At 43.6% G+C, this 24,853-nt stretch overlaps 10 protein-coding genes across 10 annotated transcripts; 5 read left to right on the top strand and 5 right to left on the bottom strand.

The window, feature by feature from the left end:
• Positions 1-10,713: 10,713 nt before the first annotated feature.
• HO173_010994 (uncharacterized protein) lies at positions 10,714-11,762 on the top strand (the record flags this gene model as incomplete). The annotated part of the gene is made up of 2 exons (XM_037312879.1): positions 10,714-11,089; positions 11,239-11,762. The coding sequence occupies 2 exons, from the start codon at positions 10,714-10,716 to the stop codon at positions 11,760-11,762; spliced, it is 900 nt and encodes a 299-aa protein (XP_037160311.1).
• Positions 11,763-12,023: 261 nt separating this feature from the next.
• On the bottom strand, positions 12,024-13,040 carry HO173_010995 (uncharacterized protein; the record flags this gene model as incomplete). The annotated part of the gene is made up of 3 exons (XM_037312880.1): positions 12,024-12,490; positions 12,545-12,775; positions 12,827-13,040. The coding sequence occupies 3 exons, from the start codon at positions 13,038-13,040 to the stop codon at positions 12,024-12,026; spliced, it is 912 nt and encodes a 303-aa protein (XP_037160312.1).
• Positions 13,041-13,287: 247 nt separating this feature from the next.
• On the bottom strand, positions 13,288-14,096 carry HO173_010996 (uncharacterized protein; the record flags this gene model as incomplete). The annotated part of the gene is made up of 2 exons (XM_037312881.1): positions 13,288-13,593; positions 13,644-14,096. The coding sequence occupies 2 exons, from the start codon at positions 14,094-14,096 to the stop codon at positions 13,288-13,290; spliced, it is 759 nt and encodes a 252-aa protein (XP_037160313.1).
• Positions 14,097-17,303: 3,207 nt separating this feature from the next.
• On the top strand, positions 17,304-17,998 carry HO173_010997 (uncharacterized protein; the record flags this gene model as incomplete). Its single annotated transcript, XM_037312882.1, has 2 exons — positions 17,304-17,455; positions 17,521-17,998. 2 exons carry the CDS (start codon positions 17,304-17,306, stop codon positions 17,996-17,998), a joined length of 630 nt encoding a protein of 209 aa, XP_037160314.1.
• A 477-nt stretch (positions 17,999-18,475) lies between these two features.
• Positions 18,476-18,808, bottom strand: HO173_010998 (uncharacterized protein; the record flags this gene model as incomplete). The annotated part of the gene is made up of 2 exons (XM_037312883.1): positions 18,476-18,650; positions 18,708-18,808. The coding sequence occupies 2 exons, from the start codon at positions 18,806-18,808 to the stop codon at positions 18,476-18,478; spliced, it is 276 nt and encodes a 91-aa protein (XP_037160315.1).
• A 252-nt stretch (positions 18,809-19,060) lies between these two features.
• On the bottom strand, positions 19,061-19,369 carry HO173_010999 (uncharacterized protein; the record flags this gene model as incomplete). The annotated part of the gene is made up of 1 exon (XM_037312884.1): positions 19,061-19,369. The coding sequence occupies one exon, from the start codon at positions 19,367-19,369 to the stop codon at positions 19,061-19,063; it is 309 nt and encodes a 102-aa protein (XP_037160316.1).
• Positions 19,370-20,442: 1,073 nt separating this feature from the next.
• HO173_011000 (uncharacterized protein) lies at positions 20,443-20,796 on the top strand (the record flags this gene model as incomplete). The annotated part of the gene is made up of 2 exons (XM_037312885.1): positions 20,443-20,604; positions 20,680-20,796. 2 exons carry the CDS (start codon positions 20,443-20,445, stop codon positions 20,794-20,796), a joined length of 279 nt encoding a protein of 92 aa, XP_037160317.1.
• A 136-nt stretch (positions 20,797-20,932) lies between these two features.
• HO173_011001 (uncharacterized protein) lies at positions 20,933-21,304 on the top strand (the record flags this gene model as incomplete). Its single annotated transcript, XM_037312886.1, has 2 exons — positions 20,933-20,976; positions 21,043-21,304. 2 exons carry the CDS (start codon positions 20,933-20,935, stop codon positions 21,302-21,304), a joined length of 306 nt encoding a protein of 101 aa, XP_037160318.1.
• A 297-nt stretch (positions 21,305-21,601) lies between these two features.
• Positions 21,602-23,838, bottom strand: HO173_011002 (uncharacterized protein; the record flags this gene model as incomplete). The annotated part of the gene is made up of 3 exons (XM_037312887.1): positions 21,602-23,063; positions 23,118-23,281; positions 23,749-23,838. 3 exons carry the CDS (start codon positions 23,836-23,838, stop codon positions 21,602-21,604), a joined length of 1,716 nt encoding a protein of 571 aa, XP_037160319.1.
• Positions 23,839-24,248: 410 nt separating this feature from the next.
• Positions 24,249-24,614, top strand: HO173_011003 (uncharacterized protein; the record flags this gene model as incomplete). Its single annotated transcript, XM_037312888.1, has 1 exon — positions 24,249-24,614. One exon carries the CDS (start codon positions 24,249-24,251, stop codon positions 24,612-24,614), a length of 366 nt encoding a protein of 121 aa, XP_037160320.1.
• Positions 24,615-24,853: the final 239 nt, after the last annotated feature.

A 24,853-nucleotide genomic window follows, 5' to 3' on the forward strand; every position in this document is an offset into this window, starting at 1 on the left:
ATTCTCCTTCTCCGAATCATAGAGAACATAGTAATCCGTGAAGAACTTGACTATTACTATTTTAACTAACTTCGCTATATCTAATACCCCGCGTTTTTTTTTCATAAAAGTTGGCTCGGAGATTATTATATTATCGAATCCGTTATTAGTAGATTCATTATACGCTCTCTTTAACCCTTTATCTTTAGATTTCTAAGTAGATTTATTCTCTTAGAGCCCCTTCTTCGACTTCGAAACCGCTTTCTTCTATTTAATCGACTTCTTAATAGCGCTAGAAGGGCCTTTTGATTTCTTAACATGAGATTCGATAGGAAAGAACGGAGAAGGCGAATCGAATGGGTCCCGGCATCCTCATTACTTGCCTCGGCCTCCTCGTTAGTTGAAAAACGCCCTTTACATATCTCTCAGATTAAGTTACTTCTAATTTAGAGCCGGGACTAGGCTAATAGCTACGTTAATAATAATATATATAAAAGAGATATTAGATCCATATCAAAGCTCCATCTTGCTTTCTATCACCAGTCATTCCATCGTGTAACTTATCACCAGTCATTCCATCGTGCAACTCACTACCAGCCATTTTATCGTGTAACTCACTATTAGCTATCGCGGTAGTAATTGCGTTAGGGGAAGCCTGGTCGTCGTTCGCGGTTATATTCGTATTAGCTATGGCAATAAAGTAAAAGAAAAGGCTATTAAAAGAATAAATGAACTTATTCTAATCGAATGATGGTAATTAAAGCAATATAATCTCTAAAATAGTTTAAAAAAGTTGAAAAAAAAAAGTAGACTGCGAGCTAGGTCTAGTTTATATATTAGAGAATAAGTAAAGATAAACCGCGATTAGAAAAGGGCTATAGACGACTAAAGCGCGCCGCGCGATTTTGCGTTTTAATATTAGAGTATATAGCTTATATATTATTATTTAAGATACGAGCTTCGATACTAGCCCGAGTTAGTAACCTATATATAATAAAACCGCGCCGCGCGCCTTTACAGTTTAATATCTATTTAAAATCTAAAATTATAGTACTATCGTCTTAACCGTATATTCCATCTTCGATATAATTTAAATAGCCCCCCTCCCCCCTAAATTTCAACTTCTAATTTTAAAATTTGCGATTTTTTTAGGGGGACTAAAAAGCGCCAGTAAAATATACTAGTTGATTAAATGTAATAATTGCTATTTGTTGATCTAGTTATTATTATTATTACCTTTATTAATATTCACTTTCGTTATTCGTAAGTTTCCTTTTCTTATATTTTAAAATATTTCAAAATATTTTAAATTAACTTTACCTTTTAAATTCTTTTAATAACTTCTTTTAGTTCTTCGGGCCATTAATTTTATTCTAATCTTACATTATAATATCTAACTTTATTCTCGCTCTTAATACTAAAGTTTTAGAGAAAGTATTAATTTAAAATATTAAATAAAGAACGCATAATCTAATTATACAAGCTGATGACGATAGAGTATAATTAACATTAATTGAAGATATACTAGAAAAGATTATAAATAGCTCGAAAATCATAAACGAGGTATTAATAGAGGTGTGGGGGATGATAATAAACGACGGACTTTAAAAAGCTAATTTTAATATAAAGCATGACGTCTGTAATGCTCTGAATTCGATATTTCTGAAGAACCTACGAAAGCGGGTAAGCGGAAATCGAAATCGTAAGAATAAATGTGTTATAACTATCCGAAAGGCCTAAAGGTAGGCTATTAAGGGCTGGGCGTTAATAAACCTAGATGAAAATTATCTTAGATATATTAGTTATACGGCTAAGCGGTTTTTATATACTAAAGCGACGTATATAATAGTCGTACTTATTATAAGAAGACTAAGATATACTTAATCCGGGCGTTTTAATATTAGGGAAATCATTTCTAAAGACTAATAAGACCTTTAGAATATTAATAATAAGAAGGCTATTTAGCTTCGCTTATCGTTATCGCTTATAGACGCCGAACTTAAGAAGTTAGATATAGAACGCGTAAGCTTAGTACGGCCTAAGCGAAACCGAGATAATCATTTGACTTCTCTTTCCAGTAAAAGACGGCGATATCCTCTTCGTAAAAAGGCTATAGAGATAAGAAGTAAGAGCGATATTATAAAGTTAATTGATTAGTAAAGTAAAGATATTAATAATAACGAGAACTCGAATAGCGAAGATACGGATTGTATGGATAATGGTGAAGATATTACTATGACGGAACAGACTCGATCTATATACAAGTGCAAGGGTCTTTCCAGTGATTTCCTAAAGCGGACAAAACGAAAGAATCCTATTACGATCGATATGGTAGGCGATGCGAGAAGAATGGACGCGCTTCGTATTCTTATCGCTTCAAAATTAGCATTAATCTACGTTTACTATAATTATTTAAGTTCTTTTAATATACTCTTCGATCTTTAGGTCAAGCATTACAACACAAAAGACCTTCGATATCGACTGAGAAAATGTTGAGATCACCGTCGCGATCTTGATGTCTTTAAGATCTAGTCGAATATTAAGACTTAGTGATAAATAAGCTCGCGGCTATAGCGAGAAGAAGACGCCTATAGCGTATATATAAAGCGAGTAACGAGAGATAACGTTACTAGTCCGTTAACCGCTAAGTAGATATAGCTTATTATTATCGAGATTAATAGAAAGAATATATAGAATATCTAGATTAATATAGGTAATCTTATCGTTAAGAATATATTTTAATAATTATAAAATAGGGTTATTAGTAAAGAGGGTTATAAAGCTAAAATTAGTAGACTTATAATCGACGAGTTTAATATATATCTTTATTATTAGACAAAATGAAATAGCGTCTTAAATAAAGGTTAAGTTCGAATAATGTTTTATTTATTAATATAGTAAATTATCCGGCAAGACCCAATCTATTAAACTCTTTACGCGTATCTTCGACTAGATTAAAATATACGCTTAATATCGTATCTCTATTATACGAAATTTTCTCAGCCTAGAAACTCTATATTCTTTCGTTATCTCGATATAAATATTTTAATATATCTGCAGTATGGTTATGGCGCGAACATCATTCAGAGATCGATTTCTTTAGATAATGAAATTATTAATGGCTATATCGAGATAGTCTCTAGATTTCATTATTATATTAAAGAATAGTAGGACGAGGTTAAGTCGCGCGGGGTATTTACGAATAGCCCGATTTATGATATAAAGGGGCTTTGAATAGAAAAGAGGGATAGTTATTGATTCGGGTACTTCGTATCGGTGTCATTGTTACGGGGTGATGTGCGAGTTATAAGGCTCGAAATCCTCTACAAATCTATCGTTACTGAGCTAGGCGCGCTAGCGTAACGTACGGTGCTATCTTAATTCGTATATATTTAAGAGAATAGCGAGATATTAGATAATATGAAGTCTAATATATAATTAATCTTAGCGCTTATATACGCTAAGTAAACTGCGTTAACTAAAACGCTATTAGAACTTATTAATAAATATAGCCTTATTTCTTATAGATTTCTAGTAGAAACTTAGCTCTTTCTAACTTGTCTAATTAGCTAGGCGTTAATATATCGAATAATATAGAATAATCTAATCATTTAAGAGTATACGAATATAATTCTAGATAAAGATCGAGTAATAGCGAAGTAGATAGTATAAGCTTATCGTCTTAAGGCGTTACGGACGTTTAAATTAGTATAAATTCGAGTATAGGTGATAGAAAGATTATTCTATAGAATAGGAAGTTATTTTTAAAAGTAGATATTTTAAGTACTTAATAGCATTAATGAAGAACTTATCTCGATTAAAAGTAGTTATATTATACTATTGAACGTCGGTAAAATCGCGCTACGCGGTTTTATCTAGTATTAATTTTTTATCCCTCGCCTCTCTACGCTATAATACTTCTTATTAATATTAATATTAATATTAATATTAGCTATTTACACGTAGTGCGCGTTATAATAATTACTAGTATTCACCGTCGAAATGAAAACTATATCTCCACTTATTAGGCTCTTAATAAGTTCTATAATACCCGCTCGCTTCTTATTACCTCTTTCCGAAGTCTTTAGCTAATTATTTAAAAGACGCCGCCGCGCTCTAGCTAGTAATATTAATTCTATATTTTTAAATATTATAACGCCTTTCTCCTCTTAGCCTTTCTCTAGTAACGAGTATTCTTAAAATAATTAATAGTTAAAATCTAGAAGCTAGTCGATAGAAAAGAAAAAGCGTTATCTTAGATACTCGAATAAAGAAAAGATAAAACGTGTATTAAAAATACTATACGATGTGAGCTGAGATGTAAAGCGCTTTCTTAGAGCGCTATATAAATATCGAAGTATATACGTATTCCGGGTGGCGTAAAAGTATTTTCTAAACTTTATATATATTAAGTTTTCTAGAGATATCGATTTTAATAGAATAGTAAAGCTTAAAAAGCGCGAACTTATAATAATCTAAGATTAGAAATTAGTCGTCGAAGTATTATATCGAGAACTCGAAATATTAGCGCGTTATTAGGCGTTTGGCGATTTCTATCTTCCCGCGAAAGAGATCGAGTTTGGTAGTCTATAGCTCTTTAAAGATGCTATTCTCGTAATAATCGAGTTAATATCTCGTTAGCTTTAATTACTTTAAGCTATTTATCGAGAAGACTATCTCTTCTTAAAGGTAAATTCTTTTAATATCTTAATTTATTAGCTAGCTGCCTTTATTCTAGTAACCCTTTATTATTAGATACGCTTCTATAGATTATCGAATTTTTAGACTATCTTAGAGCTCTACTTATATTAAGAAGAAGCTCGACGATAAGTACTCGATACGTTATATTAATTTAATTTAATTATTTTATATTTAACGCTATAGCGTCGAATATTTGATTTAAAAAAGAAGGCGGAGCGGTACGTATAGACGATAGGGTAGGCTTCGAGTATTATCTTAATATATAATAACTTTAAGTATATAGAAGAGCGGCGTAGAGAAAGAATTAGTAATCATCGCGAATTTCGATTAATTACGACCGCCCTAATATTAAAAGGGAAATAATTTAACTAGAGATTATTAAGATAGTATATATAGTATCTTAATATAACGCTATTATTAGCTAAGCGAATTGCTTATAATATAATATCTTAGTATCTTAATACGTAGATTAATTATATTTCTTTTATAATAAAAAGTATATCGACGACTTAGTACTAATTACGCGATTATTTAGATTTAACTATATTATATAGAATCGGCGATTTTCGCGGTATATATATCGATATTCTAGAACGTAGACTCTTTATAATTAGTAGTAATATTAATAATAGAGCGACTAAAGTCGATTAGAACGAAATATTTCCTAATCGCATCGATTTTTAAAGATGAGAGTATAACGGCTAATAATATATATATACTAAATGATATATTTAAGCGCCAGCTTAAATTAAAGAAAGATAATTCGATATTTAATATAGTTATTCGTCTAATATATAATAATTTTAAAATATAATTAAGAATATAGTCTATTAAGACTTTACGCGGCGAGATATCAAAACTTTTATTTAATCGCTTTAAGTGGTTATTACCCGACTTAAGGCTTTAATATCTTCGTCTAAATCTATTATAGCTACTTTATAAGATTTACTAAGAAACGAGCAATATTACTAATTTATTTACTTTATAATATATAATAAATCGCTAAAATCGCTTTAAGATTATTTAGTTAAAGGACTTTTAAGTATTAAAGAACTTAATTATTTATAGCTATTAAGTATAAATAGTAGAAATATAAATTAAATTGCTAAGATAGAAGCATATTAATTTAAGTAGGGTGAAAGATATAAAATTCTAGCTTAAAGTATAAAGTATTAGTCGAGGCGACTTTTAGCTTCAAGTATTAAATTAAATATTAATGAGAATTTATACCTTAGCGTCGTCTACGACTCTCGCTATATAACCCTCAGCCCGCGATTAATAATATTAAAATTATTAGAACTTTTATACTTATATTAAGCTCTATTTAATACTTAGCTACGCTATTAAATATATAAATATTAGTCTTCTTCGCCACGCCCTACATTATATAGCGATCCTCTTTTAAGCGGAGATCGCTAATACCCTAAAGTATATATAGATTATACTTTACACGCTTTATATTATAGACTTATCGGCGGTAATAAAATAATTACAGCGGTACGTGCTAGTAAATAACCTTATTAATCTACGAAGTAAGCCGAATATAAGCTTTAAGCTTAATCGCCTTCTCGAGCTTCTAAATAATAACCTTAAGGCTTTTTAATATAACCGATCCTACTATTTTAAATATAGCGATATTCTACTCGAGAATTAGGCGCTTAATAGTCTATATTTCTTGAAATTAAGGAGAATAGTAAAGTTTACCTTCGGTAAACTAACGTTAAATATCTATCTAGCGAAGTCCGCCGTAGAGGATATATAGAGTATAGCTATTAATCTTATATATAAGTCGCTTATATAGTATAAGAGAAAAGATAGATTCTTTCTAAGCTTAATAGTTAATCTATTCTATTTAAAACTTAATCGCTTAAGCGAAAACGTATCTAAATATAATAAGCGCTACGTTTAAGACTTCTCGGCGATAGACGACGATGATCAAAAGGATGACCTCCTCGGATCCTATTATCGTAGATGTCTCCGCACCTAACAGCCCGATAATTTCGATTTCAGCTCTCGATCCTTAAGATAAAACCTATATCTATTATAAATAGACGACAAATCCGCGCCGCGCGGGTTTACCGTCTTTCACTTACTTACGATATCGTATAGAAACCTCGCGGTGCTTACGAAATTGAGTCGGCGATAATTCCGCATATTTATTCGTCGATAGTTTCTACAGTGGCTGCCGTGCCCGCCACGGCGTTATCGACTACCTTATTAATCTTTTCGCTTTTTCTCCTAGACTCCCCTCAATACTAAACCTTCTTTATTATAAGGCTTATCGATTTAACTATCAATAGTCTACTTATCCCCTTTCCCATAATTTTAACTAATTACTTTAATTTTACTATCTTCTTACTAAGATTACTACTCTTTATACTTACATTATTAACGATATTACATATCTTTCTCTTAGCCACCCTTTTGACTTTTACCTCGACGACTTCTTTATATTTATAATCGATTATCCAACTATCCCGCCGCTTATCGAAATTAATCTACTTCATATTTACGCGTGGGTCTAGACATCGCTTTCGCTTTATATCGTTTTAAAGCACCCACGCATCGAATATTTCTCCTCGATTAGAGTTCATTACTCGCCCTTACTTTAGAATTTCCAAGATCTTCGAATAGTATAGTGGGAGCCTAGGCCACTCACCGCCAATTCACTACCGCATAATCTTTTCGTCGTGAATATGTTCCGCCCACATCGCTAAATCCCTTAATACTTCGTCGGGTATTATTAGTGATAAAAAAAAGCGTATATAAGAATTAGTAAACTTTTTATCTATCTTATACTCCCTTTATATATTAAGTTTAGAAATAAACTAAAATCGTGTAAGCGAGTTTTTATTCGCTAACTTACTTAATCCGATATAAGTACCTATAAGCGTCTATAACTTCGGGTTATAAGCTGAATAACACGGGAAAGACTTGATGTAATCTGGCTGCCTATACTCCTTATCATCGAAAAATTTAAGGTTAATATTACGAATGTAGCCCTCAGCGGATACGTTGATAAGATTATATAATCCAGATACCATCCGAGCTTGCCGGTCAGCCTCGCATGGTTCGCGCGTGACTTCTTCGGTTTAGAAAGGGCTTCTATCACCGTGCTATTCTCGGCCGTAATTATACCACTTTTGGGACCCACGCATTAAGGTGGATATAGTAGAGTGAATTGCGCTTGCCTGTGACTACAACGCATAGCGCGATCTAAACGTTAATATACTTTCTGAATAGACGACGGTAGTAGCCACTGAATAACTCTCTAAATATCTGGATTATCAACCTCCATCCCATAGGCGTTTGTTATAATGACAATATGTGGCGATAAATATTACTTTGATGACATGCCGAAGCGCGCCGCGATGCTATCTTTATCACGCTTCGCTATAAGCGCGAAATAGAATATAATTAACTTGTTATACTCGATTAAATAAGATAATATTCGTATTCAGATTCGTATCAGTTTGCATACATCCACAACGGCCTTTACGGAATTTATAAAGATGATTATTTTCGAGATATTCTCCGGGGTAGCAATTTCGGGCGGAAGGAGATACTAGAGATTGAGTATATCATTTAGAGGATGGTAGGTGGAACTCAATTGTAGGTATATTTCTAGTCGATTGAGCGGTGTCTTTATAATAACCGTATTTTTAGTAAAATAATATCGATCTCATACGATCTCGAGTATTTTTGTGTCAATCGTTGCCGACACACTTAAGAGTGGAATCCATTCTGACAATCATATGCGAAGAATCTTAAGATTAAAGTACGCTAGTCGAAAGGTCTATTATTTATTAACTAGATATATCTTATTAATAGCTAATAAATATAGGTTCGAAAAAAAGCTGGAATATCGTAATACGTCGATATTGAACTCTACTCTAATAGTAATTTCCGGACTTGTAAAGACTATGTAAATAAGCTTTCTATTAAGATAAAGCTAATATCGATCTTATTATATATAAATTAATTAGAGCGTATAGCTGCGATATTAATAGAATTATTATTATCGCTATTTAGGATAAATAATTAATATTTAGATATACAATTTAACTTAGCGCACTACTTATTTAATAAAGTATTTAGAGATATAATAATTAATATCATCTTAAATAGTATAAAAAGTAGTGGTATGAGTTAAAAGATAATACTCTTTCCGAATCCCGTCTTCGCAATTAAAATTAGATCCTTCACCTCATTTATTAATATACTTAACGTTTCCCATTACTTCTCCTTTAATTCTACTTCGAAATAATTTATAGCGACGCCCTCGATATACTCTCGACTTATATATCCCTCGAAGATATCTATTCTCATCGCTAATTAATACGCGATTATCTATAAAACGACTTTAAGTGCTAGATTACTATAATCGAGTTAGATATTACAATTAAATATATTTCTCGAAGAATTGTATTATTAGTACTAACTATCGATAGTAAAGAATTAAAGTTAGTTAATAATACTGAGTATTATACTAAGGGTCGAAATTCTACGCTAATTTAGGTATTTTTCGATTATATATATCGATATCGCGATATTCGAATTACGTGATATTTTAAAATAACGTATTCAATAGAATATATATAAAAGTATCAGCCTATATAGCGTAATGTATTATAGTAATTATAGAGTAATTATAATTACGTCGCGAAGATAGGTGTTGATGAAGAAAAAATGTAACTTAAAAATTTGTATGAGGCGTACGCGAAAATAACGCGGATCTGGCAAGATTACGGGGTTTTGCACTCAGACCTACCGCCGTTTAGCTGCGAAGTCAATAGGCTAACCCGAAGGGGCTTAGCGAGGCGAGCTAACCCGAAGGGGCTTAGCGATCTTGGCAGGTCTGAGGGACTGAGGCAACTAAGGTACCCGAAAGAGCAAGAGTAAAGTAAGTATGGAGTACATTACGCGAGGTCATCGTAAATGGACATTAAGTAGGTGACTGTTGCAGAGGTTGGTAGAGTAGGTATTGAGTAGGTATTCCTCTCAAAGCGATTACTCAATCGGCTATCCATGTATTCATGTTGCTGCATATTGTACTTATAGTGTCGATACCTTTCGGGCTTCATACCGATCTAGCGTTAGAGTAACTGTTTGCAGCTTAGCAGTCCCATGTGCTTCCTGCTTATCTTACGCCAAGGCTCGGTTCGGATGTCTGGAACTCCGTTAAATATTTGCACAAAAATGGCTTGAAGAAACAAACTGTGGTCATAAGTGAGATCAAAAGCCCTTCATCTCGTTTCATTATTACGGTGGATCTCTTGGTCGTCTTCCGGTCCAATTTTCGGTGCTGCAAAAAGATTCGTGGTCCTTTTGTATTCCGTATCCGACTGCCTGTTTATCCTCCTGACAACGGCAACGGAGTTACCGACGGGCCCTCGGGCAACAACGTATCTACTCACCGTTGCTGGTGGGGTAGTTGGGGGGTGGCTACGGGGAACTCGGGCCGGGTCAATATGTTGGCTTTGGGGGATACGGGTATATATATGGTATCTTGTGGTTTATTATATATTGGGTTTTGTGGACACGTATGAACTTTGGTGATTAACGATATTCGGCTAAGTGGATTTTATTACCCAAGGCTGCGGTCCTCGGGGATACTTGCATCTACTCCCTGCGAACTTCACCCCGACAGCATAACGGGGGTGTCAGATCTCGTCGTACACCCGGGGCCAAGCCGCTTCCCCAAATCTGGTTAGGGTGTGCGACGAGATCTGACACCCTCGACACCCCCGTGCTACTGTCTGTGACTGGAGGAGGAGGAGACTCTTGGAGATTCTGCCCATGTTATGTTATCATGCGAATGCCATTCTTATACCGCATCTCTCCAATCTACACTTCAATACCGTTGTGTAGATGTGGTGCGCCTTACAATGTAGACTCCTCGGTGAATCTCGGTCATGACATAGTCATCTAGCACATCGACATCAAAAACCCCCCAGTGCCCGTTTACCATAGAACTCAATATCCCACCCAGCAGACCCCAAGACACAAGACACAAACGAAGCGCAAACGACCATGGCCTCCAAAGACCCCTCACCCCTCAAAGATCTCATAACAGCAAACCACATCCTCCACCACCACGGCGTCGTCGACGCCTACGGCCACATCTCCCTGCGCAATCCCAACAACCCCCGCACATTCTTCCTCTCGCACAACGTCGCCCCCGCCCTCGTCTCCTCCCCCTCCGACATACTCGAATACAACATCGAAGACGCCTCCCCCGTGAACAAAGACGCCGCGGCGGGGTACAAGGAACGGTGCATCCACAGCGAGATCCTGAAGAAGTACCCCGGCGTCAACAGCGTCGTGCACTCGCACTCTGAGGCCGTCCTCCCCTACAGCATCAGCGGGGTGGAGATGAAGCCCTGTTTCCACATGGCCGGGTTCCTGGGTACGTAGCACGCCGGCACCTTTCCCCCCCCCCACACTTTCCCCATCAATCGCCGCCATATCAACCTACCACCATCCAACCACGGATGCAACATGACCTCCGCCCCAACCGTATCTATAGCGCGCGCGACGTTGATATCGCTCGCAAAGGAACCCACGTCCCAGTCTTCGACGTCGCAACCCACTACACGCGCACCTCGACTCACGACCTCCTCATCACGACCACCCACCTCGGCGCCGCCCTCGCCGCCGCCTTTGCCGACCCCGACGGCTACGTCGCGCGCGTCGGCGCCCTCGCGTCCAGCTTCCTCTCCAAAGACGGCGGCGGCGACGCGGAGCCGCGGCCCGACCACACCGTCGTGCTCATGCGCGGGCACGGCTTCACCGCCGTGGGGGCCGACGTGCGGGAAGCGGTGTTCCGCGCCGTGTACACGCAGCAGAACGCGGGCGTGCAGACGACGGCGATGGTGTTGAGGAATGCGCAGATGGGGGCGGTGGAGAGGGGCAAGGGGAGGGAGGAGAGGGAGAAGGGGGTGCGCGATGAGGGGGTTCGGTGGTTGGGGGATGGGGAGTTGGGGGATTGTAGGCAGATGGGGCAGGATACCATGGGTAGGCCTTGGGGTTTGTGGGTTAGGGAGGTCGAGGCGAATGGGTTTTATGTTAATGAGGCGTAGGGGGATGCGTCGAGGCTGATGGGATGTATGTGGGTGAGGTACAGAGGGGCCAGGTCGATAACAATGTTTTTTAATTGGTTCTGTCTGACAAATCAATGAGTCTATCATCGTTCTGTCTTTAAGAGATACACGTAAAGAAAGGCGGAATGATGCCTCGACTCATAGCAACTCGCGGCCTCCCTACAGCGGTGTTCCACCCATCCATAGCCAATCTGTGCCGAGCCCTCCCAAATCATACCAGCGCCTGCCCTGATAGCCAGCCTAAAGATTGCCCATATTCGGTGCGTACCATGACCCAGGCGTGGCCGAAGGCTCATGAAGCGGATTGTTGTCTGGAGCCACAGCATTGGCATAAGGTGGTGGACTCGTCGGGGCAACGTGGGTTTGATTCGCATCCATCTCGACAGGACCAACCGGTGAGCCCTCAACTTCAGCACGGGGATGTGAGCCCTCAATCTCGTTCGGGATTACACCCTCTGTGGGCTGTGCTCGAGCATCGGATTTATCGCTTGCTTCTCGTCGAACATTCATTTCAACGATGGTACTTCTAGGTCCGCGAGGTCCACGTCCGCGTTTGATGCACCACCAGAGACAAAGAATGGTGCCAACGAGGCCCACCATCCCACTTGGGACTCCGATTCCGATGTCGACTTTCTCGTTCCGAGGCATACCTGTGGATACATCGGATTGGGGAGTGGCTGTCGGAAGGGATGTAGCTGTGAAAGAACCTGCCATCTATCAGCATGCAAGCCCCAACTGGTGCACAGATGTGGAATGCCTACCCGTGGTGCTTCCGGAGATTGAAGTGGTGGCGCCACTGCTGATGGATGCTGGACCAATGCTTGCCCCCACAAATGTTGCAGACACTGCTTCAGCCGAAGAGACAGCAGCAACAAGACCTAGGCCATTGCTGGCGGTATTGCAACAGCTACTGCTCGTCCCATTGACAGAGCAGCAGAAGTCCCCGTTCTTGACCGCAGAGCCGTGGCATTCGACCACCCAATTGGCATCGCCTGATACGAACGTTAACTTGACCAGAGACATATCGGCAGCGGAGTGCCTACCCGAGGTGCAGAATGTAGGGCAGATTGCCGCCTTGTACATACTGTCTGTACAGCCACCGTTGTAATAGACCCCAGAGGGCGTCACGCAGAGCCGATTGGTAAGACAGGTTTGGCCGGTTTCGCAGCAGAGACTGACGCTGCCTGCTTGGGGGCTGCAAGGCCCGTAGTTTGGAAGGACGACGGCGTTGGGGCTGCTGTGACCGTAGCAGGACATGGTGAAGCTTTGTGCAGATACTATATTCCTAAAATGTTCGGATCTTGTGGGTTATAATCGAGCTCTGTGGCTATACTAATCGAAGGATGGTCAGATGTGGTGTGTTGTAATCGAGAACATGTATCCAGCAAGGAAAGTAATCAGAATGTTTCTGTTGGACGCGGTTTCCAGAAGTGGGTGACAGCAGAGGGAGGGGCAATAACCACACAAGGCAAGAGCTCTCATGGCCCGAGGCCAATATATAAGTTCAGGCAGAATCCTGCACATCGGTCACCTTCTTCAGCCTGTCTTTCTGCCTCTTCTTAATTTTCTTCTCTCTATTCTTCTGTGTTCGCTTCTCTCGCTCAGCAGCCTCTTTCTCCGCCCGGTATTGTCTAGCTACCACCTCTTTGGCAGCTCTTGCCTCAACCCGTTTCCGGATCACAACCCGCCTTTTCTTCCCACTTCGCTTCCTCCTGTTGGTCTGTGCTTGCAATTGATGCTCTAGCCCCACCACGTTGCCGGATTCTGTCGTCTTGATGACGGTGACTCGCCACGGCAGCTCCATGCCTCTCTGTACCAAAGGTCAGGTCCCCATCTCTCATTTTGCACAAAGCGACATACCCATCTCATCTTGAGACCCTCAACGATATCCTGGCCAGAGACTGCAGCTCGTGCGTACTGCTGTGCGAGCTCTGCACCTGTATCACCCGCAAAATAGTATTTGTCTGGACGCCCTACACTGGTGAAACCCGATTCACCACCCGCAGGGCTTGGTGATCTTATAGCAATCCGCTGGGGACCATTGCTGGCCCCGACCGATGCCGTTCCTGACGCGTGTGGTCTTGTGAACAAACGAAAATCATATTCCTCCCTGTCTTCGGTTTGTACCTGCTCAACGCTAGCTCCACGGATTTGGTCTACTTCGGTTCCATCATTTGTTGCCAATGCTTGAGAGGGGTCCGCATATAGCTGCTCCAGCTGCTGGCGGAAATAGGACTCGAGGACAGGATCAGGGCTGTTTGGCTCGGAGATCGGAGAGACAAGGTCTGTACGTCCGATGCTGCGATCATCCATGATACCGCCTTGGGTAGGAAGACATAGTCTTGTAATGACTTACACGAGGATATGATACTGTGACTTAAACGTGGCCAAGGAATGAGTTGGTGACCCTAGCGTTTGACTAGACCCTAAGTAGTTAGATAAGAGTCGCGCCAAGATCTCTAGTCTCGTCTCCGCAAGGTTCAGGTTGATAGAGAAAATAAGAAGCACCGCAACACCATTGTACCAGCGCCATCAGGAATCGAACCTAACACGAACTAAATATTCGCCAAACAGATAGGGCACTCGTTTCGCACCCATCTTGTGACCAAGAGCAGTGACTACTTGGGACTGAACCTTCATAAGCTTTTAATGATTGACATACACGAAACAAAGGTACCTCTCGGAACAGCTTAAAAAAGAAGGCCATAGAAAGGCAGGGTTCCTTGCGCCTTTGCACAGCTCAGTCAGACGGATCCAAGAGCGGATAAGTAGCGCAAAGAGCTCCCCGGCCAGACCAGTCTCAGCATGGTCCCTGCCTGGCAGATCTACTGTTGCTGGTGGCAATCACATCAAGATTGAAACAGTACTGATTTAACCCTGCCTCCTGGCTTTTTTCCTATTTTCTCGATGCACTTCTCCCAGAACGCGCGTATCCTTGCTTTTTGGACGTTGCGATCACGTCGTCTCCATCGGAAATCTCTCTCCACTTTCTCTTTGGTGCCTCTCTATTTCCACCACGTGCCCTCTCTCTGGTCTTGGCTGCCTTCATCACATAGATTCCCAATGCGGTCGATGAGCGGTCCTCACAATGACTGCCTACAAGAGTTCCGGTCCATGTTTTTCGTAAAAAAGATATTCGTACAGGAGACAGCGGGAGAAGACGCCGGCGAACACGCGCGGCGGACTTCCTTGGCGGGCCAAGCTGTCGAAGTGGTGCTAGGCTTGGCCTGGATTTCTTTGAGACTCGCTGCGGGAGCTCCGTCAGCGGAGGGATCGGGAAGGGTAGGTAGGATCCGGAAAGACTCAAGGTCAGCTGAAGAGGCAAGATCCGCTTTTGATAACGACGGACCGCTGCTGCCGCACCAGGAGGTAGGCAAGGCGAAGATGGTTGGGAGTCGTTTCCTGCCTCTTCTTCCACTTCCGGCGTTCAGATACGTCGCTGACTGTAATTGAACCGCGAGTGACTTGATACCGTCCCTCTTCGTCGTCATCTTCGTCCTCTAAATCGGCCTACTCCCTCCTTTTTCTGGACTATTCCTTGGCTTTTGGCATTCTAGACTTATGGTTGGCTGGCGTCTCGTTGTACTCCAGGGGCCGGCATGACGCTGAGTGGATGCGGGAGGGTTTATTGGGTATGTGGATTGGCGAAGAATAAATGTGGTGAACGACACGAGCAATGTTATTCACTGGTCTGAGAATGTGCTCTGCTAAGCGCAGACGAGATCTTATGAGAGAAACCGAGGAGAGCCTACGACAGCGATCTACGAATCTGAATAAGCAAAGGATATCAACGAGACTATGTATGGACGGGGGAGTAGAGTATTATTGAGCTAGCGAGCAAGAAGACATGACACGTCTGCTGTCCATATATGCTTCACTATCATGTGAGGTGCGAAGCGAATAAAGCAAACGTCGCAGATAGCACGCCATCGACATGACCCAGCAGCAACCATAATGATCCCACTGACGGAACCGAAATCTGTACTCAAGCGGGTCAGTCGTTATTCCTTTTTGTTTAAATCAAAGCACTTTCTGGCGTCAGTAGCCACTCCTTCGTTACTTTCATGCCCGTTCATGAAATGCATGTGGAGCATACGTTGCGCTTGGCAGCTTGCTACCCATACAGGTTGTCGATTATAGGTGATCAGTCAATGGCCAATGGCCGCTTTGCCGTTCAGGTAGTGCGCGTGGAGGCTTAACGAGGAGTGGCTCTTGACATTTCCAGAGCCTATGCTTCCAAGTCCGGAGGATTTGTCGCGTTGCCCGACATGCACAGGAACAGCAGGCTCTTGATGCCTTCTAAAACAGTCTCATTGCTCGGGTTCTCGCCTTGAAGAAGTAATGCTGACTCTGGGATCTTCATAGGCAGAAAGCCGGTCAGCTTTTCAAGAATACAGTAGCCACTCTGCCGCTGCAGCTTCAGCAAGCTAAAGGTTCCTGAATGGGAGCGTTGTACCTGCTCTGACATCTTGAGGTGTACAGGCTTTGTTCCACTGGTCTTGAAAATTACAGCTTGTCGCTGGGAGGCTTTGTCACTTTTTGAAGTAGACTCGTACTTCTAATTCGGTGAAGTCCATAGCCATCTCTTTTTGGAGCTATGATCCACCTTGCAAGTCTAGCATGGCTTAGGTCAAAGGACTACATCGATCTTTAAAAAGCGTTGGTGCGAACGTCGCCAGAAGAGCTAGTTCAATAATGCTCTTTAATTCTTTATAGGTATGTATTATAACAGACATTCGATCGAATCCGGGCCCAGCCACTCCAGGCATGGTGCCAGAAGAAGTGGTAGTCTAAGGTACTGGCATCTATCGAAATTGGTGCAATCATAGGTAACAAGCCTAAACATTTTGGCACTAGATGTGCAGGAACAGTCCAAAAAGAGTGTTTCAAGGACCACAAAATCCGTGCGTCGTGGCTGTATTGTCCACATCCGAGGGTTCCTACCCCTGCCACTTGCTGTTTCCCTGTCGGGCTCCTTGAAAAGATATTGATATTGTGGAATATAATATGGGAAATCACATCGGAACGGTCGTTGATGCTACATCATTGCATGTTGAGTGAGCAAAACATTGAGAAAAGATAAAGCTCTTCTGTACGAGATGCGAGGCAGTCGGGACCACCTCGCAAGCCCTCCGACGTCCGTGCATGTTTGAGTGGCACTCTTGCGAGATCACTTCATACAGTATTGCTCGACGAATAGCAGGCAGGTAGGGGTTCTTTGAGAATACTTTTTCGGTTGTGGACTGCAATATTGGTATATCTATGCCGTCTTTTCATACTCCGTATTCAACCCAAAGTCGGAGGGGTAACTGTCCCCGAGCTCCCTCTGCGCATCTTCCAAAATAGCCCCATTTTTCGCCAGTCGCGTGTCGTGTGTTCTTGGATACTCGCAATTAGACTGCGTCGCGTAATTTCCTCCCCTAATTGCGACACATTTGGGGAACGGTCAAAAGGACCAAGACCCCTGCTGTGACCTACGGTTTTTCCACCTTCAGCACACTTCGTTGGCTCATTGCAAACATGCGTGGTACAGCTGCGAGTATCTGTATTTTTCTCCTAAACGCAACCCTCGTCAAGGTGGCGCCTGCTACGGTAGGTGCGAGAATCGATTCAGGTACCTCTATCGTTCAACTTAGTGACGTGCTTCCAAGCGTGCAAAACGCTACCTCAAAGTACGTAGGCCTGCTTCTGCGAGGTATGAGGGGAAAAGTGAGCTCTAATGGTTGCGTTTTCTCAGTCTGTCCAGCAGCTTCTGCTCTAAGAACAACATAAACTCGGATCTCGAAAGGCACATGATATCCATCCCCTATACAACGACGATTCTCATCATACTGTACTGCCCCGTGGTACCTATAGATCGAAACAGCATACGCGAAACGATCGCCGCGGCGAGCACTCATATGAATGCCCAGATCCGCATTCACGGCGACATATCTCTACTGCCTGCCGATGATCCGTATGCAACGCCGGTGATTGAAGGTGTGAATTGCATAATGAGTGTAACATCTCAGAGGACACGAACACAATCTATCCCCTACCGCCTGACGTACGAGATTACTTTGAACGCTTTGCAAGGGTTGAACAAATTTCTGTATACGGACAATCACGCAGCTAGCGCTGTGACTGAGGTCTTAGATCCGGGTCTCACGGGAAGTATGAGAAGGATTGGTGTGATCAGTATCAGCCCTGTGCAGGTGTTGGTGAATGAGTCTTGACACTTAGGTATGCTTCTGTATTTAGAGAGATATTAGCGGCAGCAATTCTACTTCTAGAGAGCAGCTTTCGGGCGGTCATTTTCGTGGTGTCAAACGATCACTTGTTTTACGTAGATGATACGCTTGAAGTACGTTGACAGATGGATGGGTTTACCCAGACATCCCCGGGACCCGTTGCTATACAGAACTAGACCTAATGGACGAGGTGGCTCTGGTGTTCGTAGACTCGACTCTATTGATGGCTCAGCCCGACAGCCGAGACATTGTGCACCCCCAGCGCCAGACGATGGGATACCAAGGGAGAGGGCTTCTTCGTAGCTGTTGTGCCCGAGGTTACTCGGAAACTGTTATACTACATGCGCCTAGGCGCACCGACCCTACGGCGAAACCCGCTCCAACTCCTCATCCCTCCTAATATCAATCTTCGTCGTCATCAAAATATGCCTGTTCCCCATCCAATTCTCCTCGGTACTGTCACTACGGCCCGGAGGTACACCTGAAGATGTAAGGGTTGTGCCGTCGTTGCCGTTGAGGCGCGCGTTGCGGCGGTTGTAGCGGTGGTAGTCTGAGATGGTGGATTCGTGAAAATACTGTGAAAAAAGGTGTAAGAGTGGGGATTGAACCGGCGATGAAGATATTGTACATGTCGACCCTGCGGGATGGTCAGATGTAGAAAATGGTTTGAAAGGCGGTGGGGGTGGGCTCTTACGCATTCCAGGTGACGAGATATGCAAGATCGTCTGGCGAAATGGGGTAAGCTGGGACCTGAGGATCGAGGAGTTGGGTTGTTTGCTTGCATGTGATGTCCATCGTGATTCCAATGCGGTGGAAGTTGGTTGTCTTCACGATAGAAGACACGGCCGCTCTGAATGATCTTGCTTAGGTCTCACCACTGGGACAATTGATGTGGTAGGGACGGCTCACAGCAGACCGAATCCGAAAAGCACACATAGCAGCACTTTCTTTGCGAATTTTATTTGCAGGCTCCAGAAAAGCACTATCGGGTACACTGCGAGGCATATGTCGGTGAAAGCAGAGAGACTTGGATCGGATGAGCATAAACTACTTTGCCCGAACACAATTCATCCATCGCTTACTGCCTTGAAAGAAGGCAAAGTTCTGGTTCCTGATCCGACCGTTGCAGGTACCCGGAATTGCTTCGTTCCATAATTCCTGTAATGGCGAGCACTGGGCTAAGATGAAGGCTATCAAGAGATTGATTGAGGCGATTTGGAGCGAGCCGAGTGTCCACAGGTACGCGAGCTTAGTTTTGGCGTGGCTGGGTCCTTGGATCGTGGTGAGGTATGTGACAACGGCGATTTTACCGGTCGTGTTGGCGAATAGTTGGAAGATCGCGCCATCCAGCTCCATTTGAGACTGTACATAATTTGTACGGCGTCTAAGGACTTGAGGTGTTGGCCCATGCCATGATACACGGACAACGTTGTGAAGACTTGACTGGTTGTGGCTGCGAGCTGAGGTTGACTCGTTAGAAAGCTCTATTGTGGAATGTGACTAGGAGAAGAATTTAAGGTGCTTACGAAGGTGAAGGAGGCAATAAGAGTATCCAGTCTTGGGGAGCGGAGGATCAAGATGTCGGCATATAGACGCATGCAGCAAGCGATGAGGACGAAGCCAAGAAGATCCATGACACTGCATCCAGTATGATACCTTGCTTTGAGTCATTCGCGGAAGACATTATATCCACAACATGACCTCAACCCGCTGCGGACGCGCGTTGAAAGGAGGAGGATGAAGACTCGCAAGATGAGAAGAAGTCATGGTGGCCCCTTTCAACCAAAAAGGCACCGAGTCCGATATTCAGGTACCCGGCGTCCCCGGGATAAGGGAGGGAGGGTACCCATGAGTATGATGCAGCAACCTCCCTGAAATGGGATAGAACTTTTTCCATCGTAAGGAAAATCGGAAAAAATAGTCCATGGCGGCGAGTCGCGAGTACACCCACCATCACCACCGTAGTGCCATGAGTCAGGGCACACTTGGATGGCTGGACGGCACGAAATGGAATGTATGGTCATTGGTCAAGAATGGTCAAGAATGTGGAGTCATGTGGATCGATTGAGAGATGCTTGCGAGGTAGTGAATAGTGATGCACATGGATGCGGCTTGCATGATGCTTGCATCAGATAGGCAGTAGCATAATGCAGGCAGTACTACTAAGGTATCAGCAAGGTATGCAATCCTACCCTCCCACTTACTCCACCACTCGAGCCACCCACCATGTTGAGCCTTATCGCTAAGCGAAAGCTGAGTTCAGGTTTCTGCCATCGTATTAAGGTAAAGTAGTCAAGTAAGATTACTGAAAGGCCTCGGCCCGGCGGACTGTGACCGAGCGGAGCCAATAAATGACAGATGAAATACAATGACTTCGTGGGTCAATATTGATCTCCCGATCTGAGCTTGGACATCTTTTCTCCAACTCAATGGTTTCCGTAAACAGTATCATAGACGATGTCGCCGCTGCGGCAGAGGCTGATGCTGGAGGATGTGACCCCGAGGCTCATGCGAGACTGCTACAAAGCATCCAGAATTCGACCCTGGCTTCCGAGAAGCCTTTAGAAACCGCCAAGAGAATATTGTACCAAGTGAGCAAGTTCCACGATGATTACAGATACCAGAAGCAAATGATGCTGATATAATTCCTAATCTGCCAACCGCAGCCACCTATCAACCTTGCCATGCGTGTAGCCGTCGAGTTGCCGTTGTTCGAGGCCGTGTGTGCTACTGACGGTGACTCGATCACCGCTCGAGAGATAGCCAAATCCCAAGACGTTTAAGAGGACCTTGTCGGTACGTTGGCGCCGCTTCGACATAAAAAGAGGGAACGTATGCCGATAAAATGCAGTTTGTATAATGCGCGCCCTCACGGCAGTGGGTGTCTGCGACGAGCCGGCCTTTGTAATTACTCGCCCAATGATGTCACCAGAGAATTCACATCAGGAGGGCTTGTGGATGGGGTGAAGTGCCTCTCTGTACCACCTGGCGCAATTTCTGGACCGAGATTGCTGACGATGTGAGTTCAGCTATGATACTGTCATGCCAGCCGCCGCCAGTACAGTCGAATATCTCAAACGTACCGGGCCCCGCGTCCCCAAACCCCCAGAAGAGACTGCTTTCGCCTACGCCGAGAAAGCAACCCCGTTCGAGTGGACGAAGAAAGCTCCAGAGCAGCGGAAATACTTTGACAGTTTCGTGACAGGACGCCGCAAAGAAATTCAAAAACCTAAAAAGGGGCCCGGTAGCCCTGAGATGCGACCAAAAGAATGCTATTTTGCGCCATTTTGAATATAATTCTTGAAGGATTGAGTAGAGGAGACCTTGAAATTCGCTTAAGGATGTACACTTTTTCTTCAACTTTCGGTGGCTGACTACCTAGATTGGCAAGCATTTCTGTGGGTATTCACTTGAGTAGTTTGAGAGATGGCAATATTGGAGATGGGTCGAACAGTGAGCATGGCGGCAGTGTTGTTTCTATGTCGCGAAAGACGACTAGTCTAGATTGCGGGCAACAGAATCATCAGAGCTGGAATTTCTCCCGTCCTTCTTCAAAGGAGCCGTCTCTCTATGTTGCTCTTGCGTTCATCATTGTAAACGGGTCTCTTCATTAAATATTCGAACGTTCGCATCGAAGCACCACACACCAAACCCATGCGCAAAGACGCTGATGAGGAATATCTCATCGCCGAGAAGAAATGGGTTCGGCTCGTACTCTTCGTAGGGTCGTAGATCAAACTTCTGATTCTTGATAGAAAAGCCCATTTCGGCTTCGCTACAAGTCGAGTTTTGAAGATCGATGACCCGCAAGACAGGTATGTCAGGGTCAGAGTTCAGAATGTATGCAGCGTGCTTCCAGTAGAACAAAGGAGATGTTAGTTGGGGTTTCGTGATGCGAAGACACGTGATTTCCTGCGTGCGATATTCTAGTCGATCTTCTCGGAAGTTGTAGGAGATAGGCACCAGTTCGGAAAAGTTGTCACATTCACGCTGACGCTTGGAAAATGACCAGATCACAGCTTGTCCATTGGCTTCCTTAGGTACGAAATCGTCAGAGCAAGCATGACAGTCTTGTATGCCAGGGACTTCGAGGACACCTTGAGTCAAGACATCTCCATCGAGGCTGGTACGCATGTAGTGGAAGTGCGTTGCCTTGTCGTGTTGGTGATCAGGAATGTAGACTCCCTCAAACAAAAGCAGGGACTCTCCTGTGTTGTTTAACATATTTTTAAAATCGAACGTATACCCGCGTTTTTTGGGAGGTAACGCCACGCAAAAAGAGGATGTCCTCTGATCTTTCAATGTCCAAGTGGTAACTTCAACGCGAAAGCTCGCTTCAACAATGGTCGGTTCCCAAAGCTTCGTCACAATAACCAAAGTCTCGCCCGAAACGGCAATCTCTTGTCCTTTGTTGGATGGCAGCCTCAAACAATATCCGTCTCCTGCCCTAAACTTCCACACATGGCACCTGCCTGAACCCAAAGCCGCGATCATCGAGGAAGACACGGCTATGGCGTTTACTCTAGTTCTGGCCTCTGGCAAGAACGACCACTCCTGCCCTGTCCTGAGGTCCAATGATTTGACAAAGCCGGAATCTGTAGTGTCTGCCCAGGCCATGATACCATCTGCATAGGCCACAAGATCGGCCACGGTTCTGGGGTCCGAATTGTCTGGAAAGCAGTTCAACTTGTGGCTCGCGTAAGTGAAGGCGTGTCCAGTACGGTAAGCGTCGATGTGCTCTGCCTTGAGACAGAGTATGGAGCTTTCAGAGAGGCCATCAGGAATATGCAAAGCTGTGTCGGCAGCAGGCGCGGGGAACCAATCTCGGAGTAAGTAGTGCACTGTTTGAGGTGATGATAGAATCTGCTTCCACTTAGAGGATACTCTTCGAGCTTGGAATGCCTGATAAAGAGGCAGATACTGCAAAATGACCTGACTGAGTTCGGGAGGAAGCTCCGCAATGATGTCGCAGCGTAAATCCACCTCCTCGAGTGTAATGCGTAGTTCTCGAATCTGTTGGTGCGTTAGGATCTTGACTAAGGCCTTGAGTCTATGGCCTTAATCAGCACATATGGCAATGCGCTGACATCTAAGGTACACTGACGCTCTTCGCTGAAGCGCGTTGGCATTCAACGCTTGAAACCGGGCAACGAGAGCTTGACAACCATCCTGGCTTGAATCTTCCATTTCCACAATCAACAAGCTTGAGTCTGCAGGATCCAAGACTGCCGATGGCTTGTTGATATTGGCAGGCTGGGAATTCACAATCTAGCCACGGCGTGAATGAGTGTACGTGTTGAGGGCGGAGTGAGAACGCTCTGAAAGTATGTTGTATGGTGCCTGCAAACCGGTACGTAAAGCTTGAATACTTGATGAAAACTCTTTAAAGTTCGCCATCGAGGGACGAATAAGTTGGTCCAAGACCAAGAGTTGAATTTGGCATGAACGTGAAGGATGGGAAATGGAGGAAAGATACAATACGGCAACGGTGATAGATTACGTGTACGGCTAGTGTAGCGCTACCGGTATTACACGGGTTTACGTCTTTGATCACTGTTAGACGAAGGTTCTCAAAGCACTGACAGTGCGTATCTCCATATCTGCGTCTACGGCATGAGCATTTGCTCACGACATGGCTGCTTTGGCAAACCGATCGGAAGGCGTTGTATTGATTATGATGGCAGAAGAAAAGAATTAATACTTCGATCTGTGGAAAAAGCAAAGTTCATGAGTACCGCTTTGGTCTTCGAGGACGAGAGAGTGTCAATAGTCGTCTGGATGTTGAAGAGGTGGTCTCTACTTGTACGCAAGCGACCACGTCTCATCTCTGCAGATTCTGCCGTTAGTCCCCTCTTCTCCGTATCAAGATTTAATATCTAGCCACTTATTCGTCCTAGCTGGTTGTCAGCACCCTGTGCGTTTATCGAGAGTTGCATATCTTGCTGGCGAGAACACCACTTGCAAGGAGGTCTCGCCATCCGGCGTGAGACCATTTGCTAAGATATGAGCCCCTTACAAGCGGCCCTTTGATGTACGTGAAAGAATGTCTGAGTTGCTAAACCACGGTTTCATGGCTAGAGGCTTGAAAATCTCTGGCGAGGATCATATCTGCGTGACACTGTGGTCATACATTCGCCATCTACCATCACCTCTGAGAGATATTCCCAATACCTGGCTCTTGCTCCGCGTCATTTTCTCCTCTGCGGAAGATCGCCTGGAATTAAAAGAGTAGACGATGGACCACACGGGCGGGACACCGCCTGGGACAGCTGATGACATGATCCGGTGGAAAGACGTAGCGTACACGGATAATCATCTGGACGAGCAAGGGCAGCCCGAGGTAATGGATCTGAGAGAATCGTTATGCAAGGCAGCTGAGATGAGCTTGCCGACACTGCCAGAATCATATGATATCTCACCATCTTCAGATGAAGTACTCGAGGATTTATTCCTTATAAGGGATGAGATCTTCTTGATTAGCATACAAGGAGATGCTTGCGTGGTTCGGAGCTTCGATAAACTCGTCAACATTCACTTGGTCGCGCCGTTCTCCCATAAGCGACTTAATCACAAGCTGGATCCCTTGGGTACAATCCTATAATGCGGAAGAACAACTAGCGCTGTCTGCAAAGGTAAAGCCTGAAAACATTTTCGGAAGGATATATGGCAAGGGTGCAGCAATCAGACAGCTCACGCAAGATTATTAATGGGGCCTGGGTTTCGGGAGGCTTGCTGCTATGGTCGTTGTAGCGAACCGTGGAGCGATATCAACATGGTTCACTGTTCACTCTCGCGTACTCTGCGGCATGCTTTGACTCCTTTGCTCAAACTTTTGATTGC

The sequence above is a fragment of the Letharia columbiana genome (genome assembly GCF_014066305.1).
Source record: "Letharia columbiana isolate WasteWater2 chromosome Unknown Sc0000054_s0, whole genome shotgun sequence".
In the NCBI taxonomy this organism is placed as follows: Eukaryota; Fungi; Ascomycota; class Lecanoromycetes; order Lecanorales; family Parmeliaceae; genus Letharia; species Letharia columbiana.